Genomic DNA, 26,129 nt, shown 5'->3' on the forward strand with positions numbered 1-26,129 from the left:
AGCCCATCATAAATGGAAGCACGTGCAAGACAAATCCCTATAAACATCCTCCACTCACTGGCATCCCTGCCATCTTGGGAAGGAGAGTGAAGAAGGTGCCTGGGCCTTGCCTGTGACCAGCCGGCTCTCCCTGGCTCCATTTGGGATATGGTCATCCCAAATCACTCTACTGCATGTTTCCCAATGGAGAAAGTTTGAAGGTTTTGTCAAGGACTGAGCAAGCCTAGGGGATTGTGTCCACACATGCCAACACTTCCCACCATGTTATGTCATGATGGGGAAAGGATGAAATCCTGTCTCGCCTACTGAGGAAACAGGCAAAGGGTTGATGCCAACAGATGGAGGATTGGGTTCCATCCTTGGTTTCATGGCTTAGCTGAGGCAGGTAGATAGGGCCATCTTTGGAGATACTTGTTGAGCCTCTAGGGTCAGGGACATGAGCCATTCCTGCCCAAAGGACATCCTACACAGGGCCTGCTTGGGCAGTGTGGCCAATGCATACTTACCTGTCCCACAGAAAAGGTTTAATCCATAGTTGGATGATGTGGATGCAGCATGTTTTGGAGCAGGATGGGGCCTGGGGAGGGAGCCCTCCAGCCCCTGAATATGGAAAAACCTTCTTTCTGCTTAGGGCCCTACCTCTCAGGAGCAATGTCATGTTGGATAAGTCACTTGATCTCTTTTAGCCTTAGTTTTCCCAGCTTTAAAATGGGAATAGTGGGCTGGGTGTGGTAGTTTACTCCTGTAATCCCAGCACTTTGGGAGGCTGAGGTGGGAGGATTGCTTGAGTGCAGGAGTCTGAGGCCAACCTGGGCAACATAGTGAGATCCTATCTCTACAAAAAAATTTAAAAATCAGCCAGGTATGGTGGTGCATGCCTGTAGTCCTATCTGCTTGGGAGGGTGAGGTCATGGGGAAAAGGGGATTGCTTGAGCCCTGGAGTTCAAGGTTACAGTGAGCTGTGATTGCACCACTGCACTCCAGCCTGGGTGTCAGAGCAGGACCTTGTCTCTAATAAATAAATAAAATTTTTTAAATGGGGATAGCCATGATGGACTATGGTCATTGCAAGAGCCAAATGAAATTGATCTGTGAACATGTTTTACACATTCTGTTGCTCTCAGGCCTGGGGTGGTTTCAGCTGATCAGATGTTGCTTCTGCCTGACAAGTTGACCTGTGGGGTTCTGAGCATTTGCAAGAATCTCCCCACCCCACCTCCGCGTCCTCTGTAACATCTCCCTCCTGCTTGCCCACAGCGTGGGGTTAAAGGCTGAAGCTGGGCAGCAAAGCCTGAACTGTGTTTTCCTGTTGGCAGGGCAAATTCATCCGCATCAACTTTGACGTCACGGGTTACATCGTGGGAGCCAACATTGAGACCTGTATCCTTTCCCTGAGTCTGGGCCAAACGGGTACCCCTGCCCCCTACCAATCTCCTGCCCAGAGGCTGGGAGAGTCCAAGAACCACCCCTGTCTTTCCAGCCTCTTAGGTTTCTTCCAGAACAAATCTCCCCTTAACAGCAGGCATTGTGGTGCAGTGGTTATACACGTGTGGACCGGACCCCTGGTTTGAACCCTAAACAAGCAGCCTAAGCCTGCATGTGATGCTCAAATGACCTGTCCCTTAGCTGAGTGACCTTGGGTTGGTTACTCCACCTCTCTGTGCCTCATCAGCAAAATGGGGATGATAATGAATGGTACCTGCCTCATAGAAATGTGAGAATAGAGTGAATGAACTCATATAAAGCTCTAGGCAGCATGCAAGGTGCAGAGTAAGGGCTGGCTACGTAGTGTCTGTTGTATGATCTTCACTTCATCCTTATCCAGCCATTGTCTGAGGCCAAATTCTGGACCTGTTGTCCTCTTAAAGAGTTGGTCTGTGATCGGCTCCACTTCTTAGGTAGGAAATTGATGAAAACAGAGTTTACCCAGAAGAATGCTGATATCGCAAGGAACAAGTAGAGCGTCTCTTTCATGAATCTGAGTGGTGAAGTGGAGCCAAGTTAGAAATTTCTGGACGTGGGGGAACAACCAGGTCTAGAGTTCAGTGACTGATCAGCCTCAGGAGCTTTGCAGGTGGCCCTAGGGCTCAAGGGTGTCGCGTGTTCACAGCTTCCTGTGGAACACGTGCTTGGCAATGAATAGGACCTGGGGGGCTGACTTAGCTTCTTTCTGCACCTGAGGTCCTCTAGCAGCACTTAGTGGTCCCATTTGTCCACGTTATGTGCCCTGGATAAGAGGGTGTGTTGTGGAGTGGCCTCCTCTCCAGTGTACTTGTCTAAGCTGTGGGGATTTGGGAAAATCACTGAAGCTCTCTGGGCCTCAGTTTTGCCTCAGTAAAATGGGGGTGATTGCACCTACTTTCTGGAGCTGGTGCAGTGGTTAAATGAAATAATATGCGTAATAATATGCACAGCCCTTGGTATGGTGCTGGGCCCAAAGTGAGCATCTCATAGGTGGTGGCTATTGTGTTAACAATGTTTTCTACGTTTCTACTTTAATCTGCCCAAACCAGCCAGGATTCCCATCCTGCAGGTGGGAGGGCTGCCAGGCTTCGGTCAAGTCCAGAGCCAGGGCCCTCTTGTCCTGCAGCCCTGCACACACCTCTCAGCAATCCATTTCCTTTGTTTAGAGCAAGCCCCAGGCATAGCCCCGACCTTCTGTCCTCAGCCTTCCTTTTAGATCAGTGGTTCTCAAAGTATGTTTCCAAACCAGCAGCATCAGCATCACTTGGGAGCTCCTTAGAAACACACATCTCAGCCAGGCACGGTGGCTCACGCCTGTAATCCCAGCACTTTGGGAGGCCAAGGCGGGCAGACCACTTGAGATCAGGAGTTCGAGACCACCTGGCCAATATGGTGAAACCCTGTCTACTAAAAACACAAAAATTAGCCAGGCATGGTGGCATGCACCTGTAATCCTAGCACTTTAGGAGGCCAAGGCAGGCAGATCACTTTAGGTCATGGGTTCAAGACCAGCCTGGCCAACAGGGTGAAACCCTGTCTCTACTAAAAATACAAAAATTAGCCAGGTGTGGTGGCATGCACCTGTAATCCTAGCACTTTGGAGGCCAAGGCAGGCAGATCACTTTAGGTCATGGGTTCAAGACCAGCCTGGCCAACAGGGTGAAACCCCATCTCTACTAAAAATACAAAAATTAGCCAGGCGTGGTGGCATGCACCTATAGTCCCAGCTACTCAGGAGGCTGAAGCAGGAGAATCGCTTGAACCCAGGAGGCAGAGGTTGCAGTGAGCCAAGATCACACACTGCCCTCCAGCCTGGGTGACAGAGCGAGACTCTGGCTCAAACATACGTGTGTGTGTGTGTGTGTGTGTGTGTGTGTGTGTGTGTGTGTGTATACCCGTGTACACCATGAGAAAGTCTGAAAATCAGTGCTTTCCAGATTGGACATGGGCTGTGGTAGCCCAGGCACTGCTAGCTGGCTTTAGGACTTGAAGAAGACAAGGTCTGCTGATCTAGCCCCATCATCCCGCACCATCACGCTTAGTGCTATGGAAATCCACCCAGTACAGTAGCCCAGCCTCCCAGCTGCCCTCTCCCATCACCCCGGCCCCTGTGATCTCCATGCCAGCCTCATCTGCCCTCCCCTCTACTCTCCTTCCTGCCACCCCCCATGGCGGAGCAGCTCTCCTGAAATTAATTAGTGTGGCGTGTTTACGGTCTGTCTCCCCTCCGTCCCATCAGACCCCACTCTTAGAATGGAGAACATGGAAGACAGCTTTGCCGCTTGCTAGCTGTATGATCTTGAGAACGGACTTCTCTCTGAGCCTCAGTTTCCCCTTATTGAAAACACCGATAATAGTTGCACTTACTTCCTAGCATACTTTGTGAGGCTTCAGTGAGACAATTTATATCAATCGTTTCACATAGGAATGAATCATAAATCATAGGATCATAGAGGGTGTCATTATTTGTATTCTGTAATGTCTGAAGACAGCTCATTTTAAAGAAGATTTGCTGGTGATGGCTGTTAGGGGAACATCTCATTACCATTACCATCTTCCTGGAGACTTTTTATGCTTTTTCTTTTCACTCTATTCCCCTCCCTTGTTTTTGCATCTGAAGTCTGCTGGCAGCACCCAGTGGTTCCATTTGTCCACAGGGGCGATGGTCAAAGTTAGACATTACCAATCCCAGGGTCAGAACTGAAAAGTCATCCCGTGTGAATTGGGTGTGACAGGGATGGAGGTGGAAGACCAGAGGAACACCCACAGTATCCCCAGAATCCCTAACTCCCTCCAAACCAGATCTGCTAGAAAAATCACGGGCAATTCGCCAAGCCAGAGATGAGAGGACATTCCACATCTTTTACTACGTGATTGCTGCAGCCAAGGAGAAGATGAGAAGTAAGTGACTAGCAATGACATGTGATTGGATGGCTTGAACCTTCCCTTTCATCAGAATCCGGGGTTAAGGGATTGGCTATTAAAACAGTCTCAGATCCTGCCAGAAAGGACCATGTCTGTGAGTGACATATGAGCAGTTCTTCATCTCCTCCCAGTGAGTGAGTGTGGCTTGTGTTCAGTCATTCTCATTTACTGAGCACCTACTATGTGACATAGTAGCCATCAACTCCAATTAGACATTAGATCATTAATGATTCATGTCTAATTAGACCAGAGAGCATCAAGTCCAACTAGACACAATCTATGCCTTCAAGGAAAGGGAGAAAGACATTTGCCTTACTTGCCAATTTATAAAACTTGCAAATATAAAGATGCATTCTGGTTTTATAAGGAATTTGCAGGGGCAGCGGGACTAAGCATTTTTCATTATACATGTTTTGCCAGTGATTTTGTAGAACAGGGGTCAAAACTTTTTCTGTAAAAGGCCAGATAGTAAATCTTCAGGCTTTGCAGGCCAGATGGCTTCTCTCACAGCTATTCAACTCTGCCATTGTAATAAAAAAGCAGCCACAGGCAATACATAAACCAACGAGCACAGGCAATACATAAACCAACGAGCACAGGCAACACATAAACCAGTGAGCTCAGGCAACACATAAACCAATGAGCACAGGCAACACATAAACCAATGAGTGCAGGCAACACCTAAACCAGTGAGCGCAGGCAACACCTAAACCAGTGAGCGCAGGCAACACATAAACCAGTGAGCACAGGCAACACATAAACTAATGAGTACAGGCAACACATAAACCAATGAACACAGACAACATATAAACCAATGAGCACAGGCAGCACATAAACCAATCAACATAGGCAACACATAAATCAATGAGTGCAGATGCATCACTGTGTTACAATAAAACTTTATTTACAAAAACAGGCAGTGTGCAGAAGTTTGCTGACCTCTGCTGTAGGGAAAAATGTTTTTTATGTAAATACAATACACTGTATATGAAACTCCAGTAGGAAGTTATGAGTTCTGGACATGCAGTTGTTTACTAACTCTTAAAAATATATACAAATCACATAGCTTAAAAAAGAAATGGATCAGTGACTATCTGTACATAGTAGAGTCTACATGTTAGTAATAAGTTTTAAGTCTGAAATTTTATAGGAACAATACAGACTTTGCTTTCCATCTCTTTTGTGGCCCAAGGTTAGTTATTTTGGTTAAGACAGTAACCAAAAGGATCTGTGTGAGCTCAGAACTTCGCTGTGTCGGAGTGTATTGTAGAGCTCAGCTACTAGGGGGCGGCATTATCCATTATTTAAATTTCCAGTGTGGGGCGAAGTGGCTCTTGCCTGTAATCCCACACTTTGGGAGGCAGAGGTGGACGGATTACCTGAGGTCAGGAGTTTGAGACCAGCTTGGCCAAGATAGTGAAACCCTGTCTCCCCAAAAATACAAAAATTAGTCAGGTGTGGTGGCTGGCACCTGTAATCCCAGCTACTCGGGAGGCTGAGGCAGGAGAATCGCTTGAACCTAGAAGGTGGAGGTTGCAGTGAGCTGAGATAGCACCACTGCACTCCAGCCTAGGCGACAGAGTGAGACTCTGTCTCAAAAAATAAAAATAAGTTTCCTTAATGGCTGGCTTTCAGGAACATAAGATATGAGGTGGAGCAATTTTTGGTAAAGGGAGAATGGTGAATGGATTTCTTATGTACCAGCAAACATGGTATATTAGCAGTTACAGTGCAGGACCCTGTGGAATGGGCCAGGGAAAAATGTTGACTTTCCTTTTCCTTTTATTTGGCACAAAAGAAAACAGTTTGGTTGTCTGGTACCTTGGGTTCCAGTTTTGTGCTTTGCCTCTGGTCTTCCAGAAATGGGCAAGTATAGGGCTCACAACTAAATTCCCAGGGGCCCTTTGTATTCTAGATGATAGAACTGGAAAGATGTTAGGCTTTTAGAGAGAACCAAATATTCCTAAATGCATCCAAACTCGGGATAATGAAGTCTTGGCAAAGACCTCAATCCTCGTGACTTGAATCAGGCATTTCAAGTTAATCCAAAAGTTTGAGTTAACTGGTGTCTTCGGTCAATTTAACCTCGAGTTTATCAAGCAACTTCCAAGTGACTTGACCCATAAAAGACCTTTATTTTAAAAGAAAAATATCTTGCTGACGTCTCTCCAAAAGTATAACCGAATCCAGCCTAATTAAAGATTGACCTGGAAGAGGATCCTTGATGTATTGGAGGGTATAATAAAAGCAAATGGTGCAGGAGAAAGAAAGGCAATTATAAAGTTGGGGGTGGGGGAGAAGCTGAACAACAACAAAGGAAATGTAATCATAGGATACAGTTTTACAGAGAATATCTAATTAATGTCATAATAAAAAGGGAGTTGGCAAACTATTTTCACTAAAGGGTCAGTAGTAAACGTTTTAGACTTTAAGAACCAGATGGCCTCTGTTGCAACTACTCAACTCTGTTGCCTAGTGAGAAAGCAGCCATGAGAAATAAACAAGGACATCAGAGCAGCTGTGTTTCAATAAAACTTTATTTACAAAAACAACAGGGGACCAGATTTGCCAACCAGTGATATGAGCCTTATATATTGATTCAACTAAAAATAGCTGGGGGTGGCTGGGCACGGTGGCTCACACCTGTAATCCCAGCACTTTGGGAGGCTGAGACGGGTGGATCACCTGATGTCAGGAGTTCGAGACCCTAGCCAACATGGTGAAACCCCGTCTCTACTAAAAATACAACAAATTACCTGGGCGTGGTGGTGGGTGCCTGTAATCCCAGCTACTCGAGAGGCAGGAGAATTGTTTGAACCCGGGAGGCAGAGGTTGCAGTGAGCAGCCAATATTGCACCACTGTGCTCCAACCTGGGCAAAGGTGAAACTCCCAGTCAAAAAAAAATAGCTGGGGGAAAGGAAAGGTAGTATAAGAAAGCTGCATTTTTGCCTACCATAGCAGGAAGTCACTAGGTACTATCGAAACTTGACATATCCAGAAATCGCCTATTACAACGATTGTGCTTTGCCTCTGGTCTTCCAATAGGCCAAAAGCTCCTGTTACTTTTGGCGCTGAGGACTGGTTTCCTGGAAGAAAATTTTTCCACAGATTGGGCGGGCAGGGTGTGGGGGATGGTGTGGAGATGATTCAAGTGTATTACATTTACTGTGCACTTTATTATTACATTGTAATACATAATGAAATGATTATACTACTCACCATAATGTAGAATCATTGGGAGCTTGTTTTCCTGCAGTCCCATTGGGGGGTGATGGGGGACAGTGACAGATTATTAGGCATTAGAGTCTTATAAGGAGGGCGTATGTGCAGTTCACGATAGGGTTTGTGCTCCTATGAGAATCTAATGCTGCTACTGATCTGATGGGAAGTGGAGCTCAGACAGTGATGCAAGCGATGGGCAGCAGCTGCAAATAATGGATAAAGCTTCACTCGCTCACCTACTGCTCACCTGCTGCTCACCTCCTGCTGTGTGGCCTGGTTCCTAACAGGGACCAGTACTGGTCTATGGCCTGTGGGTTGGGGAACCCTTGGCCTATTATATATAATACATAATGGTATATACATTATAATAGGCTAGTATGTATAGTAAGCCTATTCTGCAGAGAGATAGTGGTAACTGCCAGATAAAAAGCAGCTAAAAGAGATAAAAGCAGGTATTATGGAGTAAGGTAGGAGTTGGAGAAGGCATGTGACAGAAGAATGCTATTTTTCATTATAAACCTTTGGTAGTAATTGACTTTTAAAACTCATGTGCCTGTTTGAATTTGGTAAAAATGTTATAAATACATGAATAAGGCCAGGTGCGGTGGCTCACGTCTGTAATCCCAGAACTTTGAGAGGCCAAGGTGGGTGGATCACCTGAGGTCAGGAGTTCAAGACTAGTGTGATCAACATGGTGAAACCCCATCTCTACTAAAAATACAAAATTTAGCTGGGCGTGGTGGCAGGCACCTGTAATCCCAGCTACTCGGGAGGTTAAGGCAGGAGAATCGCTTGAACCTGGGAGGTGGAGGTTGCAGTGAGCCGAGATCGTACCACTGCACTCCAGCCTGGATGACAGAGTGAGACTCTGTCTCAAAAAAAAAATAAATAAATAAAGAGTAATGGTTGATCTAACTCTTCTGACAGCTTTGTCTCTGAAGGCAGGGTGACTCTGGACAATTGAGGTAAAGGCATCCCTTCCTCCAGGTAAATGTAACTTCGTGCCAGGGATTGTGGCTTAGCAAGCAGAACCAAGGCTGGATATCAGCTGCAGTCACTGGTGCAGTGCACAACCTGCACCACTATGCAAGACTGGCAGTGGTTGGTGAGGCTGTCTACATGACGATGCATGAGGGTTTTAAATGGTCCAAGCCTTGAGAAAGGGAAAGGAATTATGATGGCCCAGACCCTTGACCAGATCTCTATCTCATGTTGAAATTAGAAGTGTGTCTTATTGACTCTGACCTCTCTTCCTCTCCTTCTAGGTGACTTGCTTTTGGAGGGCTTCAACAACTACACCTTCCTCTCCAATGGCTTTGTGCCCATCCCAGCAGCCCAGGATGATGAGATGTTCCAGGAAACCGTGGAGGCCATGGTGATCATGGGTTTCAGCGAGGAGGAACAGCTATGTAAGTCTCACACCTTGAGTCTGGAGGGTAGCCTGCCTGGATACCAATGGAACCTGTTAAGAACTCTTTTCTGGTCAGGACAGATTTCTGCTCTCTGAATTCCCCACCTTCCATTAGGAAAAAAAAAGGAGGAAAATGAATTTTATTCTAGGTAGTTTGTTTGTATTGTAGAAAAGTGGCTGTATAACTAGGACTCTTTTAGTTGCAAGTAACCCGAGTTGGCTTAAACCAAAGGGAAAGTGACTAACTCACAATGTTGATAAGTTCAGGGAGGTTAGGCACAGTGGCTCAGGCCTGTAGTCTCGTGCTTTGGGAGGCCAAGGTGGGTAGATCACTTTAGGTCAGGAGTTCAAGACCAACCTGGTCAATTTGGTGAAACCCTGTCTCTACTAAAAATACAAAAAATTTAGCCAGGGCTGGTGGTGCACACTTGTAGTCCTAGCTACTCAGGAGGCTGAGGTGGGAGGATTGCTTGAACCCAGAAGGCAGAGGTTGCAGTGAGCTAAGATCACACCACTCCACTCCAGCTTGGGAAATGGAGCTAGACTCCATCTCAAAAAAAAAAAAAAAAAAAAGTTCAGGAATTCAAGCTTCAGGTACAGTGAGATCTAGGTGTTCAAAAGATTTTTCTAGAACCTAATTTCTTGTCTTCTATCTCTCTCTTGATTACATTGTTTCTCTGTAGGATGCAGTTTGTTGACAGCAACATGTCTGGGTTCCAGCCCTTATATTCTTTGGGTTTATGTCCAAAGAACAGAGTAGATTCCTGGCTTAAGTTCCTGAACGGTGTGTCATTGACTCTGATTGGTTAGCTTAGGTTGATATGCACATTCCTGAGCTATGCAGCATAGGCAGGGTTGTGGAAAGCACAGGGTGGTTTCATTATGGTCCCTAAGAATGGATTCTTGGAGCTGAAGGTAGAGATGTTGGCCTCATCAGGAACATGTGGGCAGCGTTTAGGGGAGGGGGAGTGATCAAGGCAGTGGATTTACTCGGGCTCTTCCTGGAGGGGTTGCTCTGGTGATCGATTGATACTGATCAAAATCATCCAACCAATGGCCAAGAAACACACTGGGTCTTGAGAACAGGACAGCTCAGAAAGAAATTCTTGGTCAGGACACTGTGTTTCTGAAATGATTTTCCTTCTGGGTTAGATGTGCCTCAGTGTTCAAGGTTAATCTCTTTCAGGAACACCAGGCCAGAACTGTGGAAAGTTTCCCTTCCTTCCCACGCCTACGCCTGGTTGGAGCCCCAGAATAGCACTGAGGTTGCTGAAATGCTGCATAAGGGGAGGGGCAGCTCCTCCAAAGATAACTTGGGGTCTAGAAAAATAAGGCTCTATGGGTCGGTTGACAAATGAATGGTGTGTGTGGGTCTTGGCCAGAGTCCCACATCAGAATCTAGTGCTGATAGCCTCCTTGTCTGAATGACATAGGCTCTCCAAGAATGATTCATTTTATTTGGGACAGGGGTCAGTTTTGCTTCTAATCTTGCTTTTAAATAACAATGAACAATGGTTAAGTATTTGCTGTGTGCCAGGAATTTACCAAATCCTTTTTTCTTAATGTACTACACTGTTCAGTATAGTTTTATTTAAATAATAAAAAACTGGAACATGCTGGGCACAGTGGCTCATGCCTGTAATCCCAGCATTTTGAGACACTGAGGCAGGAGGATTGCTTGAGCCCAGGAGTTCGAGACCAGCCTGGACAACATAGTGAGACTGTCTGTACAAAAAAAAATAAAGAAAATAGAAAAAAACTGGAACAAACTAAAATAGGTTGATTGATAGAGGGTTTATTAAATCATTGTCTGTCCTTGTGAAAGAAAACAATAAGACCATTTAAATTGTTTTGCTGGGCATGGTGGTTCACGCTTGTAATTCTAGCACTTTGAGAGGCCAAGGCAGGCAGATCACTTGAGCTCGAGTTTGAGACCAACCTGGGCAACATGGTAAGATCCCTTCTCTACAAATAATACAAAAAATTAACTGGGTGTGGTGGTACACACTGTAGTCCCAGCTAGTTGGGAGACTGAGGCGTGAAGATTGCTTGAGCCCAGGAGGTCGAAGCTGCAGTGAGCCGAGATCACGCCACTCTGTCACCTAGGCTGGAGTACAGTGGCGCAGTCTCAGCTTCCTGCAACCTCTGCCTTGCAGGCTCAAGCAGTTCTCCCAGCTCAGTCTCTCAAGTCATTGAGACTGCAGGCATGTGCTACCACGCCTGGCTAATTTTTGATTTTAGGGTTTTTGTTTTGTTTCATTTGAGATGGAGGCTCGCTATTGTCACCCAGGCTGGAGTGCAGTGGCACGACCTCGGCTCACTGCAACCTCTGCTTCCCGGGTTCAAGCAATTCTCTTGGCTCAGCCTCCCGAGTAGCTGGGATTACAGGTGCCCACCACCATGCCCCGCTATTTTTTTTTTGTATTTTTAGTAGAGACTGGGTCTCACCATGTTGGCCAGGCTGGTCTTAAACTCCTGACCTCAGATGATCCACCCGTCTTGGCCTCCCAGAGTGCTTGGATTACAGGTGTGAGCCACCATGCCCAGCCCCCAGTGTTCTCAATGTACATTGGCACTTGCCAATTTCCACTTTAACCACAGAGACCAGACCCCAGGTCCGGCACCTTTGGCAGGCCCAAGCATCTAGCTAGAATTTGGTAATACGTTTTCCTTGTATTTATATTTATAATTGCCATCTATTTATGGCAAGTGAAGATGATTTTTCACTTAAGATAGAGAAAGTTTTCTATTAAAACAAATGTAAGGAAGGAGAAGGAAGTAAATTTAAAGAAAATGGTTAAGCAAATAATGGAGCAGATGGTACACAGAGCAAGCATTCAGATGATGGCATGCAAATGACCAACTCTCATGGGAACCAACTTAGTCCCAAATGTACATCAACCCCATTTATAAACCAAGAGCAACTTCTAAACCCTCCATCAAGGGGCCTATGGAGAAGGGGGGTGGGTCAGGCTCCAGGCTGGAGCTTCATGAGGCTCCAAGTGACCAGGGGAGACCAGGATTTTCCCCACCACATTGGGTTCTTCAGCCTTGAACTCCTGGGCTCAAGATATCCTCATGTGCCACCATGCCTGGCTAATTTTCTTTTTTTTTTTTTTTGAGAGGGAGTCTCACTCTGTCACCCAGGCTGGAGTGCAGTGGCGTGATCTCGGCTCACTGCAAGCTCTGCCTCCTCCCAGGTTCATGCCATTCTTCCGCCTCAGCCTCCGAGTAGCTGAGACTACAGGTGCCCACCACCACGCCTGGCTAATTTTGTTTTTGTATTTTTAGTAGAGATAGGGTTTCACCGTGTTAGCCAAGATTGTATCAGTCTCCTGACCTTGTGATCTGCCCACCTCAGCCTCCCCAAGCGCTGGGATTCCAGGTGTGAGCCACCGCACCTGGCCCATGCCTAGCTAATTTTTTAATTTTTTATAGAGACAGGGTCTTGCTATGTTGTGCATGCTGGTCTTGAACACCTAGCCTCAAGCAATCTCCTGCCTCAGCCTCCCAAATCCTTGGGATTACAGCCATGAGCCACCATGCCTGGCCTGGTTATGCTGTTTCTAACATATTTTTAAGATGATAAATAAAATCATCTAAATTGTCCATCCTATGTCCCCTTGGTGGCACACATGTCTGGTGTTGGAAAGTCCTGTTTCTTATTCCTCAGTAAGAAGAGAGGTGTAAGGCCACTGTAAAAAATTAGCACAAACTTGATGTCTTAAAACAACAGAAATTTATTTTCTCCCAGTTCTGGAGCCCAGGGTTCTGAAATCAAGGTGTCGGCAGGAGCCAGGCGTAATGGCTCATGCCTGTAATCCCAGCACTTTGGGAGGCCAAGGCGAGAAGATCGTTTGCGGCCAGGAGTTCAAGACCAGCCTGAGCAACATAGCAAGACCACTTCTATACTAAAAATTAAAAAAAATTTTTTTTTTTTTTAAAAAGACAAGATGCTGGCAGGGGTTGTTGCTTCTGGAGGCACTGAGGGAGATCTGTTCCTTGCCTCTGTCCTGGCTTCTGGTGGCTCTGGCAGTTCCTGGCTTTTCCTTGGCTTGTCTCACTCCAGTCTCTGCCTCATCCTTCATGTGGCATTCTACTCTGTGGGTCTTCTCTTCTGTCCATCATAGACACTTGACATTAAATATAGGGCCCACCAGGTTAATCCAAGATGATCTCATCTTGAGATCTTTTGCTTGATTCCATCTGCAAAGACGTTTTTTTTTCCAAAATAGGCCACGTTCAGGCTGGGCGCAGTGGCTCATGCCTGTAATCCCAGCTCTCAGGGAGGCAGAGGCAGGAGGATAGCTTGAGCCCAGGAGTTCGAGACCTGCCTGAGTAATATAGTGAGACCCAGCTCTCCACAAAAAGGAAAAAAAAAATAAGTGTAACCCCCCCAAATTAGGCCACATTCATAGGTTCCAGGTGGATATATTTTAGAAAGACCAACCTTCAACCTAATATAGGTGGCTTCCACTCTTTACCAGCTACTAGCCAGGCCCTTGCTCAGCATCTTACAAGACCTAAACTTCACAAAGTAGGTACTACTGTTACCATCTCCGTTTTGCAGATAGGGAAACTGAGGCTCATGGGACTTATTGAGACTCATGTAGAGTCTCTATCCTCTATTCATCCATGATTCATCCATCAATCAATCCTGTATTCATCCATCTATCCTCTACTCATCCTTCCATCACTCATCCATCCCTCCATCTACCCACCCATCCATTCATCCATGAACCCATCCTCTATATATTTATATATTCATTCATCCATCCACCCTCCATCTGCCATCCGTCCATCTCCCTCCCTCCCCATGTGTATCTGGACCCTGAACTAGGCTTTGGAAATTCAAAGATGATGAGATTTATAAGAAACAAAGCTGGGATTTGAACTCAGGACTCTAACTGCAGAGTGCGTGCTTTGCACCAGTGCACCAGGATGCTGCCAGCTGTCACCACCCTTGCTGTGTTGTGTCTCCTCACTGGTTTACTTCTTTGCTGTGTGCTAACTCTGCCCCAAGGCTCATCTCTTATGGCCTGGGAGCAGTGGCGTTCTTTTGTCACTTCTGGAATTACATTAACTATACCAGAAAGTGCAAATCAGTGGTTCCTGAGCCCACAGGAGAGATCGGCCACTACAACCTTCAAAATTTTTAAATGTTGGTTCCTAAAGTTTAAATATGGGTAGGCCGGGCACTGTGGCCTGTAATCCCAGCACTATGGGAGGCCAAGGCACATGGATCACTTGAGATCAGGAGTTTGAGACCAGCCTGGCCAACATGGTGAAACTCCGTCTCTACTAAAAATAGAAAAATTAGCCGGGTGTGGTGGCACACGCCCGTAGTCCCAGCTACTCTGGAGCCTGAGGCAGGGGAATTCCCCTGAACCCGGGAAGCGCAGAGGTTGCAGTGAGCCGAGATTGCACCAATGCACTCCAACCTGGGTGACAGCAAGACTCCATCTCAAAAAACAAACAAACAAACAAACAAAAAACAAAACAAAAACCATGGGTAGACTTCACATAAAAACTCTGGGTTTCCATTATCTGGAAAAATCAGAAGTTCTAGCAACACTGGGCTAGATGGAGTAGCTGCTGGTCCCTTCAGATGGGTTTGTGGCCTCCTTGGGTCCCCACAGTCCTCATTAGTTGGCTTTGTTCGTTTAGACCAGTGGTTCTCTGCCGGAGGTGAGTTTGCCTCCCAGGGGACATTTAGTAGTGTCTGGTGACATCTGTGGTTGTCACAACTCTGTCGGGGTAAGCACCACTGACATCTAGTGGTTGGAGACCAGGGATGCGACTAAACTTCCCATGATGCCCAGGGCAGCTCCCCACAACAGAGAATTATCTGGCCCAGAATTTCTGCAGTGACAAGGTTGAGAAACCCTGAGTTGGCTGGCTCACCTGGGCTGTGCAGGCATTTCAGCAATCTTTAGTGTAAATTTACACTTTTAAAACTGTGAGTACAACTCTTCATAGTTTACAAAGCCTCTTTCATAGATGTTATGGTTAAAAGGAAGTGTCTTTCCAAGCCCTGTCAACAGCAGCTTCATTCATTTTGGGGAGAAGGCTTTCTGCCATAGTGAGTGGGAGCAAATGGGTGGGCGGTCAGCAGCTGGGTCCTTTTGCTGAGCTGAACCAGGGACCCCGTGGTGTGAGAATAGCTGTTGTGAAGGGCCTTGTAATGTCTGGTTTGGACTGAGGAACCGGAGAAGTCTGGGATCTCTAGGCTTTGTTCCTGGAACATAGTGACTGATTTGAAGCCAGAACTCTGGGTGATTTGTACCTGAGTTAAGCTAAGCCAAGAATTTGTGTTAATCATCATCCATTCTCCATCCATCCATCCATCTACCATCCATCCATCCATCCATCCATCTACCATCCATCCATCCATCCATCCATCCATCTACCATCCATCCGTCATCCATCTGTCATCCTTCCATCCATCCATTCATCCATCCATTCATCCATCTATCTATCATCCATCCATCAATCCTCTATCCATCATCCATTCATTATCCATCCATCCATCCTCTGTCCATTCCATCTATCCATCTATCCTCTATCCATCCATCTATCCATCCATCCATCATCCATCTATCCTCTATCCATGCATTATTCATCCATCAATCCATCCTCTATTCATCCATCTATACTCTACTCATCCATCCTTCACCCATTTATCTACGTACCCATCCATTCCTCCATTCATCCATGAACACATCCTCTATCCATTTATTCATTCATTGATTCATCCATCCATCCACCTTCCACCTACCATCCATCCATCTCTCTCCCTCCCTCCCATGTGTATCAGGATCCTGGACTAGGCTTTGGAAATTCAAAGATGATTAGGGCAGGCCCCCCACTCTCCAGAAACTCATCATCTTGTGGGGATTTCAGACATAGAAACTATTTTAACCGTAACATGGCCTGAGTATGGAGTCAGAAAGGTTCCAAGTATTCTGGGAATACAGCGTTTTTGTTTGGAGACACCTGAACAACAAGTGGAAACAAATGTATATCTTCTTCATCCCAACATGGGCATCTGGTACACCCAGCAGAGTATGTAAGAAGTACAGGGTTTTTATTTCAAAAATCCTTTTATTGACATATGATTTACATGTAGAAAATTGTGTATGGCATAGCGTGCAGTGCAAAGAATTATTATAAACTGAACACGTCTGTGTAATTAGAATCCATTTTAAATAAGAGAATGCCACCAGCCCCACAGAAGCTCCCACGTGCACCTTCTAGAAGCTTCCCTCAATTAAGGATAATCATTATCCTGATTTCTAACAGCATCGATTAGTTTTGCCTTTTCTTGGATGGACTGTCTATATATGGAGTTAGACAGTATGTTCTTGTTTCCATCTGTCCTCTTTTGTTCAGTATTTGTGTCTGGAAGAAAAGTCAGGGTTTTTTTTTGTTTTAGAGACAGGATCTCCCTACATTGCCCAGGCTGTATCAAGCTCCTGGCTTCAAGCAGTTCTCCCACCTCAGCCTCCCAAAGTGCTGGGGTCGCAGGCATGAGTCACCATGCTGGCCCCAATACATCAGTTTTGATTTTTGGTAGTTGTAGCTCATTCATTCTCACTGTTCTGTGGCAGGGGTTGCTAATACATTTTTCTGTAAAGGGTCAGATAGTAAATTCTTTAGCCTTTGTAGGCCAGACAATCTTTGTTGCAACTCATGAACTCTGCCAGTGTAGCATGCAAATAGTTATAGACAATATGTAAATGAATGAGTATAGCTGTGTTCCACTAAAACTTTATGTATAATAGCAAGCAGTGGGCCAGATTTGGTCCATGGGCTATAATTTGCCAGTCCCTGCTGCATGGTATTCCATTGTAACGCAAGGTTTTAAGCAACCATATGAAAATATTGAGCTCAGAATTTAGTTTCTTCAGAGGAAAGATGTAGGCTGACTCTGGGTCCCCAGTGGCTTTAGGCTCCAAAACTCCAGGGTACCTTGGCATTGACCTCTGTGTCTGCTCTGCTCTTCTCTCCCCACCTCAGCCATATTGAAGGTGGTATCATTGGTCCTGCAGCTTGGAAATATCGTCTTCAAGAAGGAAAGAAACACAGACCAGGTATCCATGCCAGATAACACAGGTACTTGCCACCTTTTCCCAATGACCAATGACTTTGGGGTTGGGGGGGTGGGGAAGGTGACATTTGACCATTGGTTATTTTTCAAGGTGAAGGTATCTGGGATTTTAACAACAGATGGACTAGGTTCTTATCACTCACTTTTCTTTTTTCAAACTTTTCAGCGCTCAAGACCCTATGTGGAAAGTTATTGAATCAGAGTGCAGGGACAAAAAAAAAAAAAAAACTAGTAGTTTTATTTATTTGTTCTTTTTTAAAAATACAAAATTTTACAAGTTTTAATAGAAACGAGGTCTCGCTGTGTTGCCCAAGCTGATCTTGAACTCCTGAGCTCAAGTGATCCTCCCACCTTAGCCTCCTAAAATGCTGGGATTACAGGCAAGAGTCATCACATCCCACCCCAATAGTGACCAGACAAGATCCTGAGGGACCCTCTCTTCTAAAATACTCCACTTAATTGTTTTGTTAAAGAAATATTTCTCAAGCCCCTGCAATATGCCACTGGGATACAGCAGGAAATGACACAAGAATAGCTCTTCTTACGGTATCTGTGGTCGTCTTGGGGAGACAGACCTCAATTGCCCTGAGAATTAGGGGTGCCAGATAAAATACAGGATGTCCAGATAAATTTCAATTATAGGTAAACAACAAACCTTTTTTTAAATTTTAAGTATGTCCCTTGTAACATTTGGACCATGATTATACTAAAAGAGTATTCTTGTTTATCTGAAATTCAGGTTTAACTGAGCATCCTGTAATTTTCCCCTTAAATCTGATAAACCTACCCACAAATAAACAGTATTTTGTGTTTTGAGAAGCTGGCCTGGCTACCACTATGCTTATTAGTGGCTGAGCTGAGAGCAAAACTTAGGTTTCTTATTTCCCAGCCCAGGCTGTATATTGTGTTGCTTTTTGCCGCTCCCTAGAGCCCACCTTGATCAAACCTGTTGCAACCGCTTACTGGGTTTACCTTGCCCACTGCCTAGTCAGAGCCAATTAATCAAGACAGGGGAATTGCGATAGAGAAAGAGTAATTCACGCAGAGCCGGCTGCATGGGAGAACAGAGTTTTATTATTACTCAAATCAGTCTCCTTGAGCATTCGGGAATCAGAGTTTTTAAGCATAATGTGGTTAGGGGGAGGCCAGTGAGTTGGGGATGCTGATTGGTTGGGTCAGAGATGAAATCACAGGGAGTCGAAGCTGTCCTCTTGCCCTGAGTCAGTTCCTGGATAGAAGCCGTAAAATCAGATTAGCCAGTTTCTCAATCTGGGTGGTGTCAGCTGATCCACCTGGTGCCAGGGTCCACAAAAATATCTCAAGCACTGATCTTAGGTTTTACAATAGTGATGTTATCCCCAGGAGCGATTTAGGGAGGGTCAGACTCTTGTAGCCTCCAGTTACAGAACTCCTAAACCATAATTTTTAATCTTTGGGCTAATTTGTTATTCCTACAAAGGCAATCTAGTCCCCAGGCAAGAAGGGGGTTTGTTTTGGAAAAGGGTTCTTGTGTTTTAAACTATAAACTAAGAGGCTGGGCATGGTGGCTCATGCCTGTAATCCTAGCATTTTGGGAGGCCGAGGCGGGTGGATCACTTGAAGTCAGGAGTTCAAGACCAGCCTCGCCAACATGGTGAAACCCCATCTGTACTAAAAATACAAAAATTAGCTGGGCGTGGTGGCAGGTGCCTGTAATCCCAGCTACTCAGGAGGCTGAGGCAGGAGAATTGCTTGAACCCAGGAGGCAGAGATTTCAGTGAGCCAAGATTGTGCCACTGTGCTTCAGCCTGGGTGACAGAATGAGACCCTGTCTCAAAAAAAAAAAAAAAATCTATAAACTAAGTTCATCCCAAAGGTAATTCGACTTACACCCAGGAATCGTTCAGTGGAGCTTGGAAGTTAGAAGCAAGATGGAGTCGGTTAGGTCAGATGTTGTTCAGTGTCTCAGTTATAATTTTGCAGTGGCAGTTTCATTCTCAGGTGTTTGTTATATATCAGAGTCCCTAAATCTGGCAAATTAATGGAATCCAGATGCCAAGGAAAGACCTCAGGGAAAGAGAAATGAAAAAGCGTTCTTGCCAAGAGATGGGGGAAAAAATCCTAAAATAACTCTATTTACTATGTCTTGCACATGCAAAGCAGCATGTAATGCTATTTTCATGTTAAGGGATCAGCTCATGGTCACACCACTGCGCTTCAGCCTGGGCGACAGGAAGACTGCAGCTCAAAAAAAAAAAAAAGAGCATTTAGGTTGATTCTAGTATTTTGCTATTGCAAACAATGCTGCAACACATATCCTAGAAGGGTGAAACAAATGTTTATTGAATAGTAAGTATTCAATAAATGTTACTATTAGTAACTATTAAATAAATCTCAGGGGCCAGTGGCTCACGCCTGTAATCCCAGCACTTGGGGAGGCCGAGGCAGGCGGATTGCCTGAGTTCAGGACTTCGAGACCAGCCTGGGCAACATGCTGAAATTCCGTCTCTACTAAAATACAAAAGAAATTAGCTGGGTGTGGTGGCAGGCACCTGTAATCCCAGCTACTCAGGAGGCTGAGGCAGGAGAATTGCTTGAACCCGGGAGGCGGAGGTTGCAGTGAGCTGAGATTGTGCCTCTGCACTCCAGCCTGGGTAACAGAGTGAGACTCCATCTCCAAAAATAAAAATAAAATAAAAATAAATCTATCTATCTATCTATCTGTCTATCTATCTATCTATCTATCTATCATCTCAGGGACTTTACATACTTTACCTTATTTAGTCCTGGGTACCACCAAGGTACTGAAGAGCTGACCCTTTTTAAAGCTGAGAAAAGCAAGATTCTGGGAGGGTAAAGAGCTTTTCCAAAGTCACATGACTTGGAAGTGTGAAGGGACAGGGACTTGAGACTAGAACTACCTGACTCTAAACCCCCAACTGGGGCCTACTTCAGCCCACCCCAATCATTGCCTCTCAGCAAAATACTGGGGAGTGTGACCACTAATGACAGCAGCCTTTAGGACACTTCAAGCTATATTCACGGTCAGTGGGTCCCATTTCCCCAAGAGAACCCGGTGTATTCACACATCACAAATGTCCCATGCAATGTGCCTTTCTGCCAAGCTGTTTCTTTTGTGATGCACTCGAGATGTTTCTTTTCTCCATCCAGCTGCTCAGAAAGTTTGTCACCTCATGGGAATTAATGTGACAGATTTCACCAGATCCATCCTCACTCCTCGTATCAAGGTTGGGCGAGATGTGGTACAGAAAGCCCAGACAAAAGAACAGGTAATGATGTACCTTCCGTTTGCTTATCACTTACCCATCCATGCACCTACCCATCTGTCCATTCATCCATCTATCCACCTGTTCACTCATTCATGTATTCATCAATCCATTCACCTATGGTCTGCATCTGCATCTGTCCATCCATCCATCTTTCTGTCCACTCATTCATCTGTCTGTTCATCCATCCATCCATCCATCCATTCATCTGTCCACTATCTGTTCACCCATCATCTGTCCACTATCTGTTCACCCATCATCTGTCCATCCCTCACTCATCCATCTGTCCATCCATGACCCAGCCATCTGTCCATCCATCCATCACCCATCCAGCTGTCATTCCATTCATTCATTCATTCATCTGTCCATCCACCCACCCATCCATCTCTTTATCCCTCATTTACTCAATACTAGAATATTCAAAGTCCCATGTCAGGTTTTGTTTGTTTGTTTTTTGTTTTTGAGCCAGAGTCTTGCTCCGTCGCCCAGGGTGGGGTGCAGTGGTGCCATGGCAGCTCACTGTAGCCTCTGCCTCCCAGATTTAAATGATTCTCCTGCCTCAGTCTCCCAAGCAGGCATGCACCTGCATGGGACTACAGGCATGCACCACAACACCTGGCTAATTTTTGTATTTTTAGTAGAGATGGGTTTTTGCCATGTTGGTCAGGCTGGTCTTGAACTCCTGACCTCAAGTGACCCACCTACCTCGGCCTCCCAAAGTGCTGGGATTACAGTGTGAGCCACCACGCCCGGCCAAAAATAAAAATCTTCACCACCAGCCTGGCTTATGTGAGAATGGAACCCATTGAGAATAACCGGGTTCCCCTGGTTCCCCTCTGCAGGCTGACTTTGCTGTAGAGGCTTTGGCCAAGGCAATATATGAGCGCCTTTTCCGCTGGATACTCACCCATGTGAACAAAGCCCTGGACAAGACCCATCGGCAAGGGGCTTCCTTCCTGGGGATCCTGGATATAGCTGGATTTGAGATCTTTGAGGTACAGCTCGGTGGGATTGTAAGAGCCATGGTCTTGGTTCTCTGAGATGGGCTTTTTCTTGGAGGAATCATGATTTTGGAGAAAGGCATATAGATGGCTACTGTAGGATAGGAGGCTGTCTAGTTAGGGGTGAATCCTTGAGGGTATAAGAGACAGAAATCCAGCAGGAAATGCATTGGTTTCTGGAACTGAGAAGGCCAGACATGTAGCTGGATCCTGTAGGCAGGATCTGATCTCCCACCATCGTTCTCTCTCTCTGTGCCTTCCTCCATATTGGCTCCATTCTCAAGCAGGCTCTCCCCTCATGGTGGCAAGATGGCTGCCACAGCTCCAGCTCCAGCCAGACTGCCTCTCAGTAATCCTGGCAAAAAAAAAACAAAACAAAAAAACCCCACATATCTCTTTTCTAACAGTTCCAACCAAAATCTTGGAATTAAGTCTCACTGACTCTTACTCAGCTGAATTGGGCTACATGGTCATCTCCAAGCCAAGAACTGTTTGCAGGAGCTTGCAATACCTCATGTAGTAGAAACATGGATATTGGATCCATGCCCATGGGTTTGAGGAAACTTCTCAGAGAAAGGGAAGGGTTTTTTTTTGTCTTGTTTTGTTTTTTGAGATGGAGTCTTTCTCTGTCGCCCAGACTGGAATGCAGTGTCACAATTTCGTCTCACTGCAGCCTCTGCCTCCTGGGTTCAAGCAATTCTCTTGTCTCAGCCTCCTGAGTAGCTGGGACTACAGGAGTGCACCACTATGCCCAGCTAATTTTTTCTTTTTCTTTAGACAGAGTCTCACTCTGTCACCCAGGCTGGAGTGTAGTAGTGTAATCTTGGCTCACTGCAACCTCCGCCTCCCAGGTTCAAGTGATTCTCCTGCCTCAGCCTCTCGAGTAGCTGGGAGTAGTGCCACCATGCCTGGCTACCTCTTTTTTTTTTTTTTTAGTAGAGATGGAGTTTCACCCTGTTGGCCAGGCTAGTCTCGAACTCCTGACCTCAAGTGATCCAGCGGCCTCAGCCTCCCAAAGTGCTGGAATTACAGGCATGAGCCACCGTGCCTGGCCAATTTTTGTATTTTTAGTAGAGAGAGGTTTCGCTATGTTTGCCAGGCTGGTCGCAAACTCCTGACCTCAAGTGATCCTCCCGCCTTGGCCTCCCTAAGTGCTGGGATTACAATCATGAGCACCACACCCGGCTGGGAGGTTTTAAGATTGATAGATATCCTGAAAGAGGTGTACTACCGAGTTACTTTCTCTCTGCGCCTCTGTTTTCACATCTGTAAAATGTTTCCACGTTTGTACATGCAGTAGCATGCCTTACGAGGTTTGTCCATCCATAGATGGTTGTGCAGATGGAGGAGATAAGCATCTTTAGGGTGTGTGAGGGCCATGTGATGTCAACTTTGCCAGCCCTGGTGGACTCTAGGCAGCATGTTTTGGGGCCTCAGCCCCGTCTGGGTGCTGGGATGGCAGAACAGGATGTGGGCGAGCCATGGGGGCGCTGTCGGGTGGAGCTTCTGTGAGGCTCTTTGTCTTCTGACTTAATACCAAGATGCTTACGCTCCGCCCCCATGCCATGTGCTCAGGTGAACTCTTTCGAGCAGCTGTGCATCAACTACACCAACGAGAAGCTGCAGCAGCTCTTCAACCACACCATGTTCATCCTGGAGCAGGAGGAGTACCAGCGCGAGGGCATCGAGTGGAACTTCATCGACTTTGGTCTGGACCTACAGCCCTGCATCGAGCTCATCGAGTGGCCGGTGAGGGGCACGTGGGTGTGCGGGGCTCCGTCACACCTTGCACACGTGTGTGGCCTCTGTGGAGCTGACGTGGACCCCACACTCTCCCCGTGCGCACAGCATTCCCCCACCCAATCCATCACCCAGTCCTGAAAGGCTGTAAGCTGAATTCTTGTGAACTGTTATAATTTCCATTAACCCACATTTTCATATCAAAGGTATTTTCTTTAATTTCTGCCTTCCTTCCATCCTCTTTTTCCTTCCTTTTTTTTCTTCCCTACCCTCTTTCCCTTCCCTTTCCTTCTCCGCCGTTGCTTTTTTTTTTTTTTTTTAATGACATGGTCTGACTCTGTTGCCCAGGCTGGAGTGCAGTGGCACAGTCTTGCCTCACTGCAACCTCTACCTCCCTGCCTCAAGTGATCCTCCTGCCTCAGCCTCCCAAGTGGCTGAGACTACAGGCATGCACCACCACGCCCAGCTAACTTTTGTATTTTCAGTAGAGACAGGGTTTCTACTAATTAGCCGGGCCTGTGGTCCCAGCTATTTGGGAGGCTGAGGTGGGAGGATTGCTTGAGCCCTGGAGGCAGAGGTTGCTGTGAGCCGAGATTGCACCACTGCATTCCAGCCTGGATAACAGAGTGAGACCCTGTCTCCAAAAAAAACTTTTCTAACAGGAACCCTAGGTGAATTCAAGTCAAGCAACAAATTCATTTGCAAGAATTATGAACACGGCCGGGTGCGGTGGCTCACGCCTGTAATCCCAGCACTTTGGGAGGCCGAGGCGGGTAGATCAAGAGGTCAGGAGATCGAGACTATCCTGGCTAACACGGTGAAACCCCGCCTCTACTAAAAATACAAAAAATTAGCCGGGTGCCGTGGCAGGCGCCTGTAGTCCCAGCTACTCGGGACGCTGAGGCAGGAGAATGGCACGAACCCAGGAAGTGGAGCTTGCAGTGAGTCGAGATCGCGCCACTGCACTCTGTCTGCCTGGGCGACAGAGCAAAACTCTGTCTAAAAAAAAAAAAAAAAAGAGAATTATGAACTCTTCATGATGTTGCGTGTTGCCCACTAGGGGGCAGCAGCAAACATTATGTTCTGCCTTCCATCCCTGTTACTGGTCCATCGGGCACAGGGTAATTTGAGGGTAGATTTGGAAGCATGGGGGTCATAAACTCATCTTTATATGTGGGCAAATACAGTATCAGATCTCGGCGGATGCCCATGCGTTGTGTATAGTTGGCCAGCTCTTCGTGGAATGCCCGAGGTTGGGTGTTCTCTCTGATTCAAGCCCTACTTGTCTCCCACAGAACAACCCTCCAGGTGTGCTGGCCCTGCTGGACGAGGAGTGCTGGTTCCCCAAAGCCACGGACAAGTCTTTCGTGGAGAAGCTGTGCACGGAGCAGGGCAGCCACCCCAAATTCCAGAAGCCAAAGCAGCTCAAGGACAAGACTGAGTTCTCCATCATCCATTATGCCGGGAAGGTACCAGCCTCAGGGTCCAGGGGACTCTGTCTCAGAGGAGCCCTAGTGGCTGCTCAGCGCAGAGATAGTCTGAGAGTGGCAGAACCTTGGGCTGCCTGGAAACTGCAAAGCCATCTGCTACTAAGCAAATCCCAGCCAAGTCCTATTCGTAATTTGTCTATGCATCTGTAAGGCACCAGCTGTAGCCACTCTCATGTTTTCCAACCGTGATGTCCAGACAGTTATTTCTTTCTGTTTTTATTGGAGACAGGGTCTCGTTTTGTCGCCCAGGCTGGAGTGCAGTGGTGTGATCATAGCTCACTACAGCCTCAACTTCCTGGGCTCACACGATCCTCCTGCCTCAGCCTCCCAAGTAGCTGGGACTACAGGTGTACACCACCATGCCCAGCTAATTTTTTTTCCTTTTTGAGATGGAATTTTGCTCTTGTCATCCAGGCTGGAGTGCAATGGCATGATCTCTGCTAACTGCAACCTCTGCCTCCGGGTTCAAGAGATTCTCCTGCCTCAGCCTCCCAAATAGCTGGGATTACAGGCACCTGCCACCACACCCAGCTAATTTTTGTATTTTTAGTAGAGAAGGGTTTTGCCATGTTGGCCAGGCTGGTCTCAAACTCCTGACCTCAGGTGATCCACCCGCCTCGGCTTCCCAAAGTGCTAGGATTACAGGCATGAGCCACCATGCCTGGACGCTCAGCTAAATTTTTAAATTATGTGTAGATATGGGGTCTTGCTATGTTGCCCAGGCTGGTCTTCTATTCCTGGGCTCAAGCGATCTCCCTGCCTCGGCTTCTTGAAGTGCTGGGATTATGAGCACGAGCCACTGCACCTGGCCTCAGCCTGCTTTTCTTGTATAGACCCTAAATCCTTCCTGCTACAAGTTATACCCAACAGGCGGGGCCAACTGGAATGGGGTGACTAATACATCCACACCTGGCTTCAACAAAAATCTCCCATGTCACGGCCTTGAGTCTGCTATTGCCAGCCTGCTCTGGCCAGGGAAATCTATGATAGTTGTATTCATCATCATCATCATCATCATCATCATCATCATCATCATCATCATCAACATGCCTTGGCTGTTATTGTATAGGCCCTTGCCCTGTGGCTCTCAAGAGTCCTGGATAATGTACAAAGGACATAGCTTAGTCTGGCTTGCAGAATTGTAGTATTCTATTGACTCCTCAGTACCTACACTGCATCATGGGAACAAACAATGCTCTCTACCAGGGGCTGGCAATAGAGTCCAATCTGGCCCACAGCTTGTTATTGTAAATAAAGTTTTATTGGAACACAGCCATGCCCATTTGTATACATAATGTCTATGGCTGGCTGCTTTTGTACTACAGTGCCAGAGTTGAGTAGCTGCGACGAAGACTGTATGACATGGCTGGGTGTGGTGGCTCACACCTGTAATCCCAGCACCAAGGCAGGTGGATTATTTGAGGTCAGCAGTTTGAGACCAGCCTGGCCAACATGGCGAAACCCCGTCTCTGCTGAAAAGACAAAAAAAAAAAAAAATT

General features: G+C 46.4%; 1 protein-coding gene across 1 annotated transcript in view; it reads left to right on the forward strand.

Moving 5' to 3' along the window:
- The first annotated feature begins 1,139 nt into the window (after positions 1-1,139).
- LOC100174362 (myosin, heavy chain 11, smooth muscle) overlaps positions 1,140-26,129 on the forward strand; it is a 45,838-nt gene continuing 20,848 nt past the window's right edge. The window contains 8 exon segments of the mRNA XM_054526940.2: positions 1,140-1,380; positions 4,267-4,365; positions 8,878-9,021; positions 17,043-17,138; positions 20,284-20,402; positions 21,242-21,394; positions 22,976-23,149; positions 24,436-24,609. Of these exon segments, the coding sequence (XP_054382915.1) occupies positions 4,359-4,365; positions 8,878-9,021; positions 17,043-17,138; positions 20,284-20,402; positions 21,242-21,394; positions 22,976-23,149; positions 24,436-24,609 (867 nt within the window). The 5' untranslated portion in view covers positions 1,140-1,380; positions 4,267-4,358.

The sequence above is a fragment of the Pongo abelii genome, chromosome 10, assembly GCF_028885655.2.
Source record: "Pongo abelii isolate AG06213 chromosome 10, NHGRI_mPonAbe1-v2.0_pri, whole genome shotgun sequence".
Classification (NCBI taxonomy): domain Eukaryota; kingdom Metazoa; phylum Chordata; class Mammalia; order Primates; family Hominidae; genus Pongo; species Pongo abelii.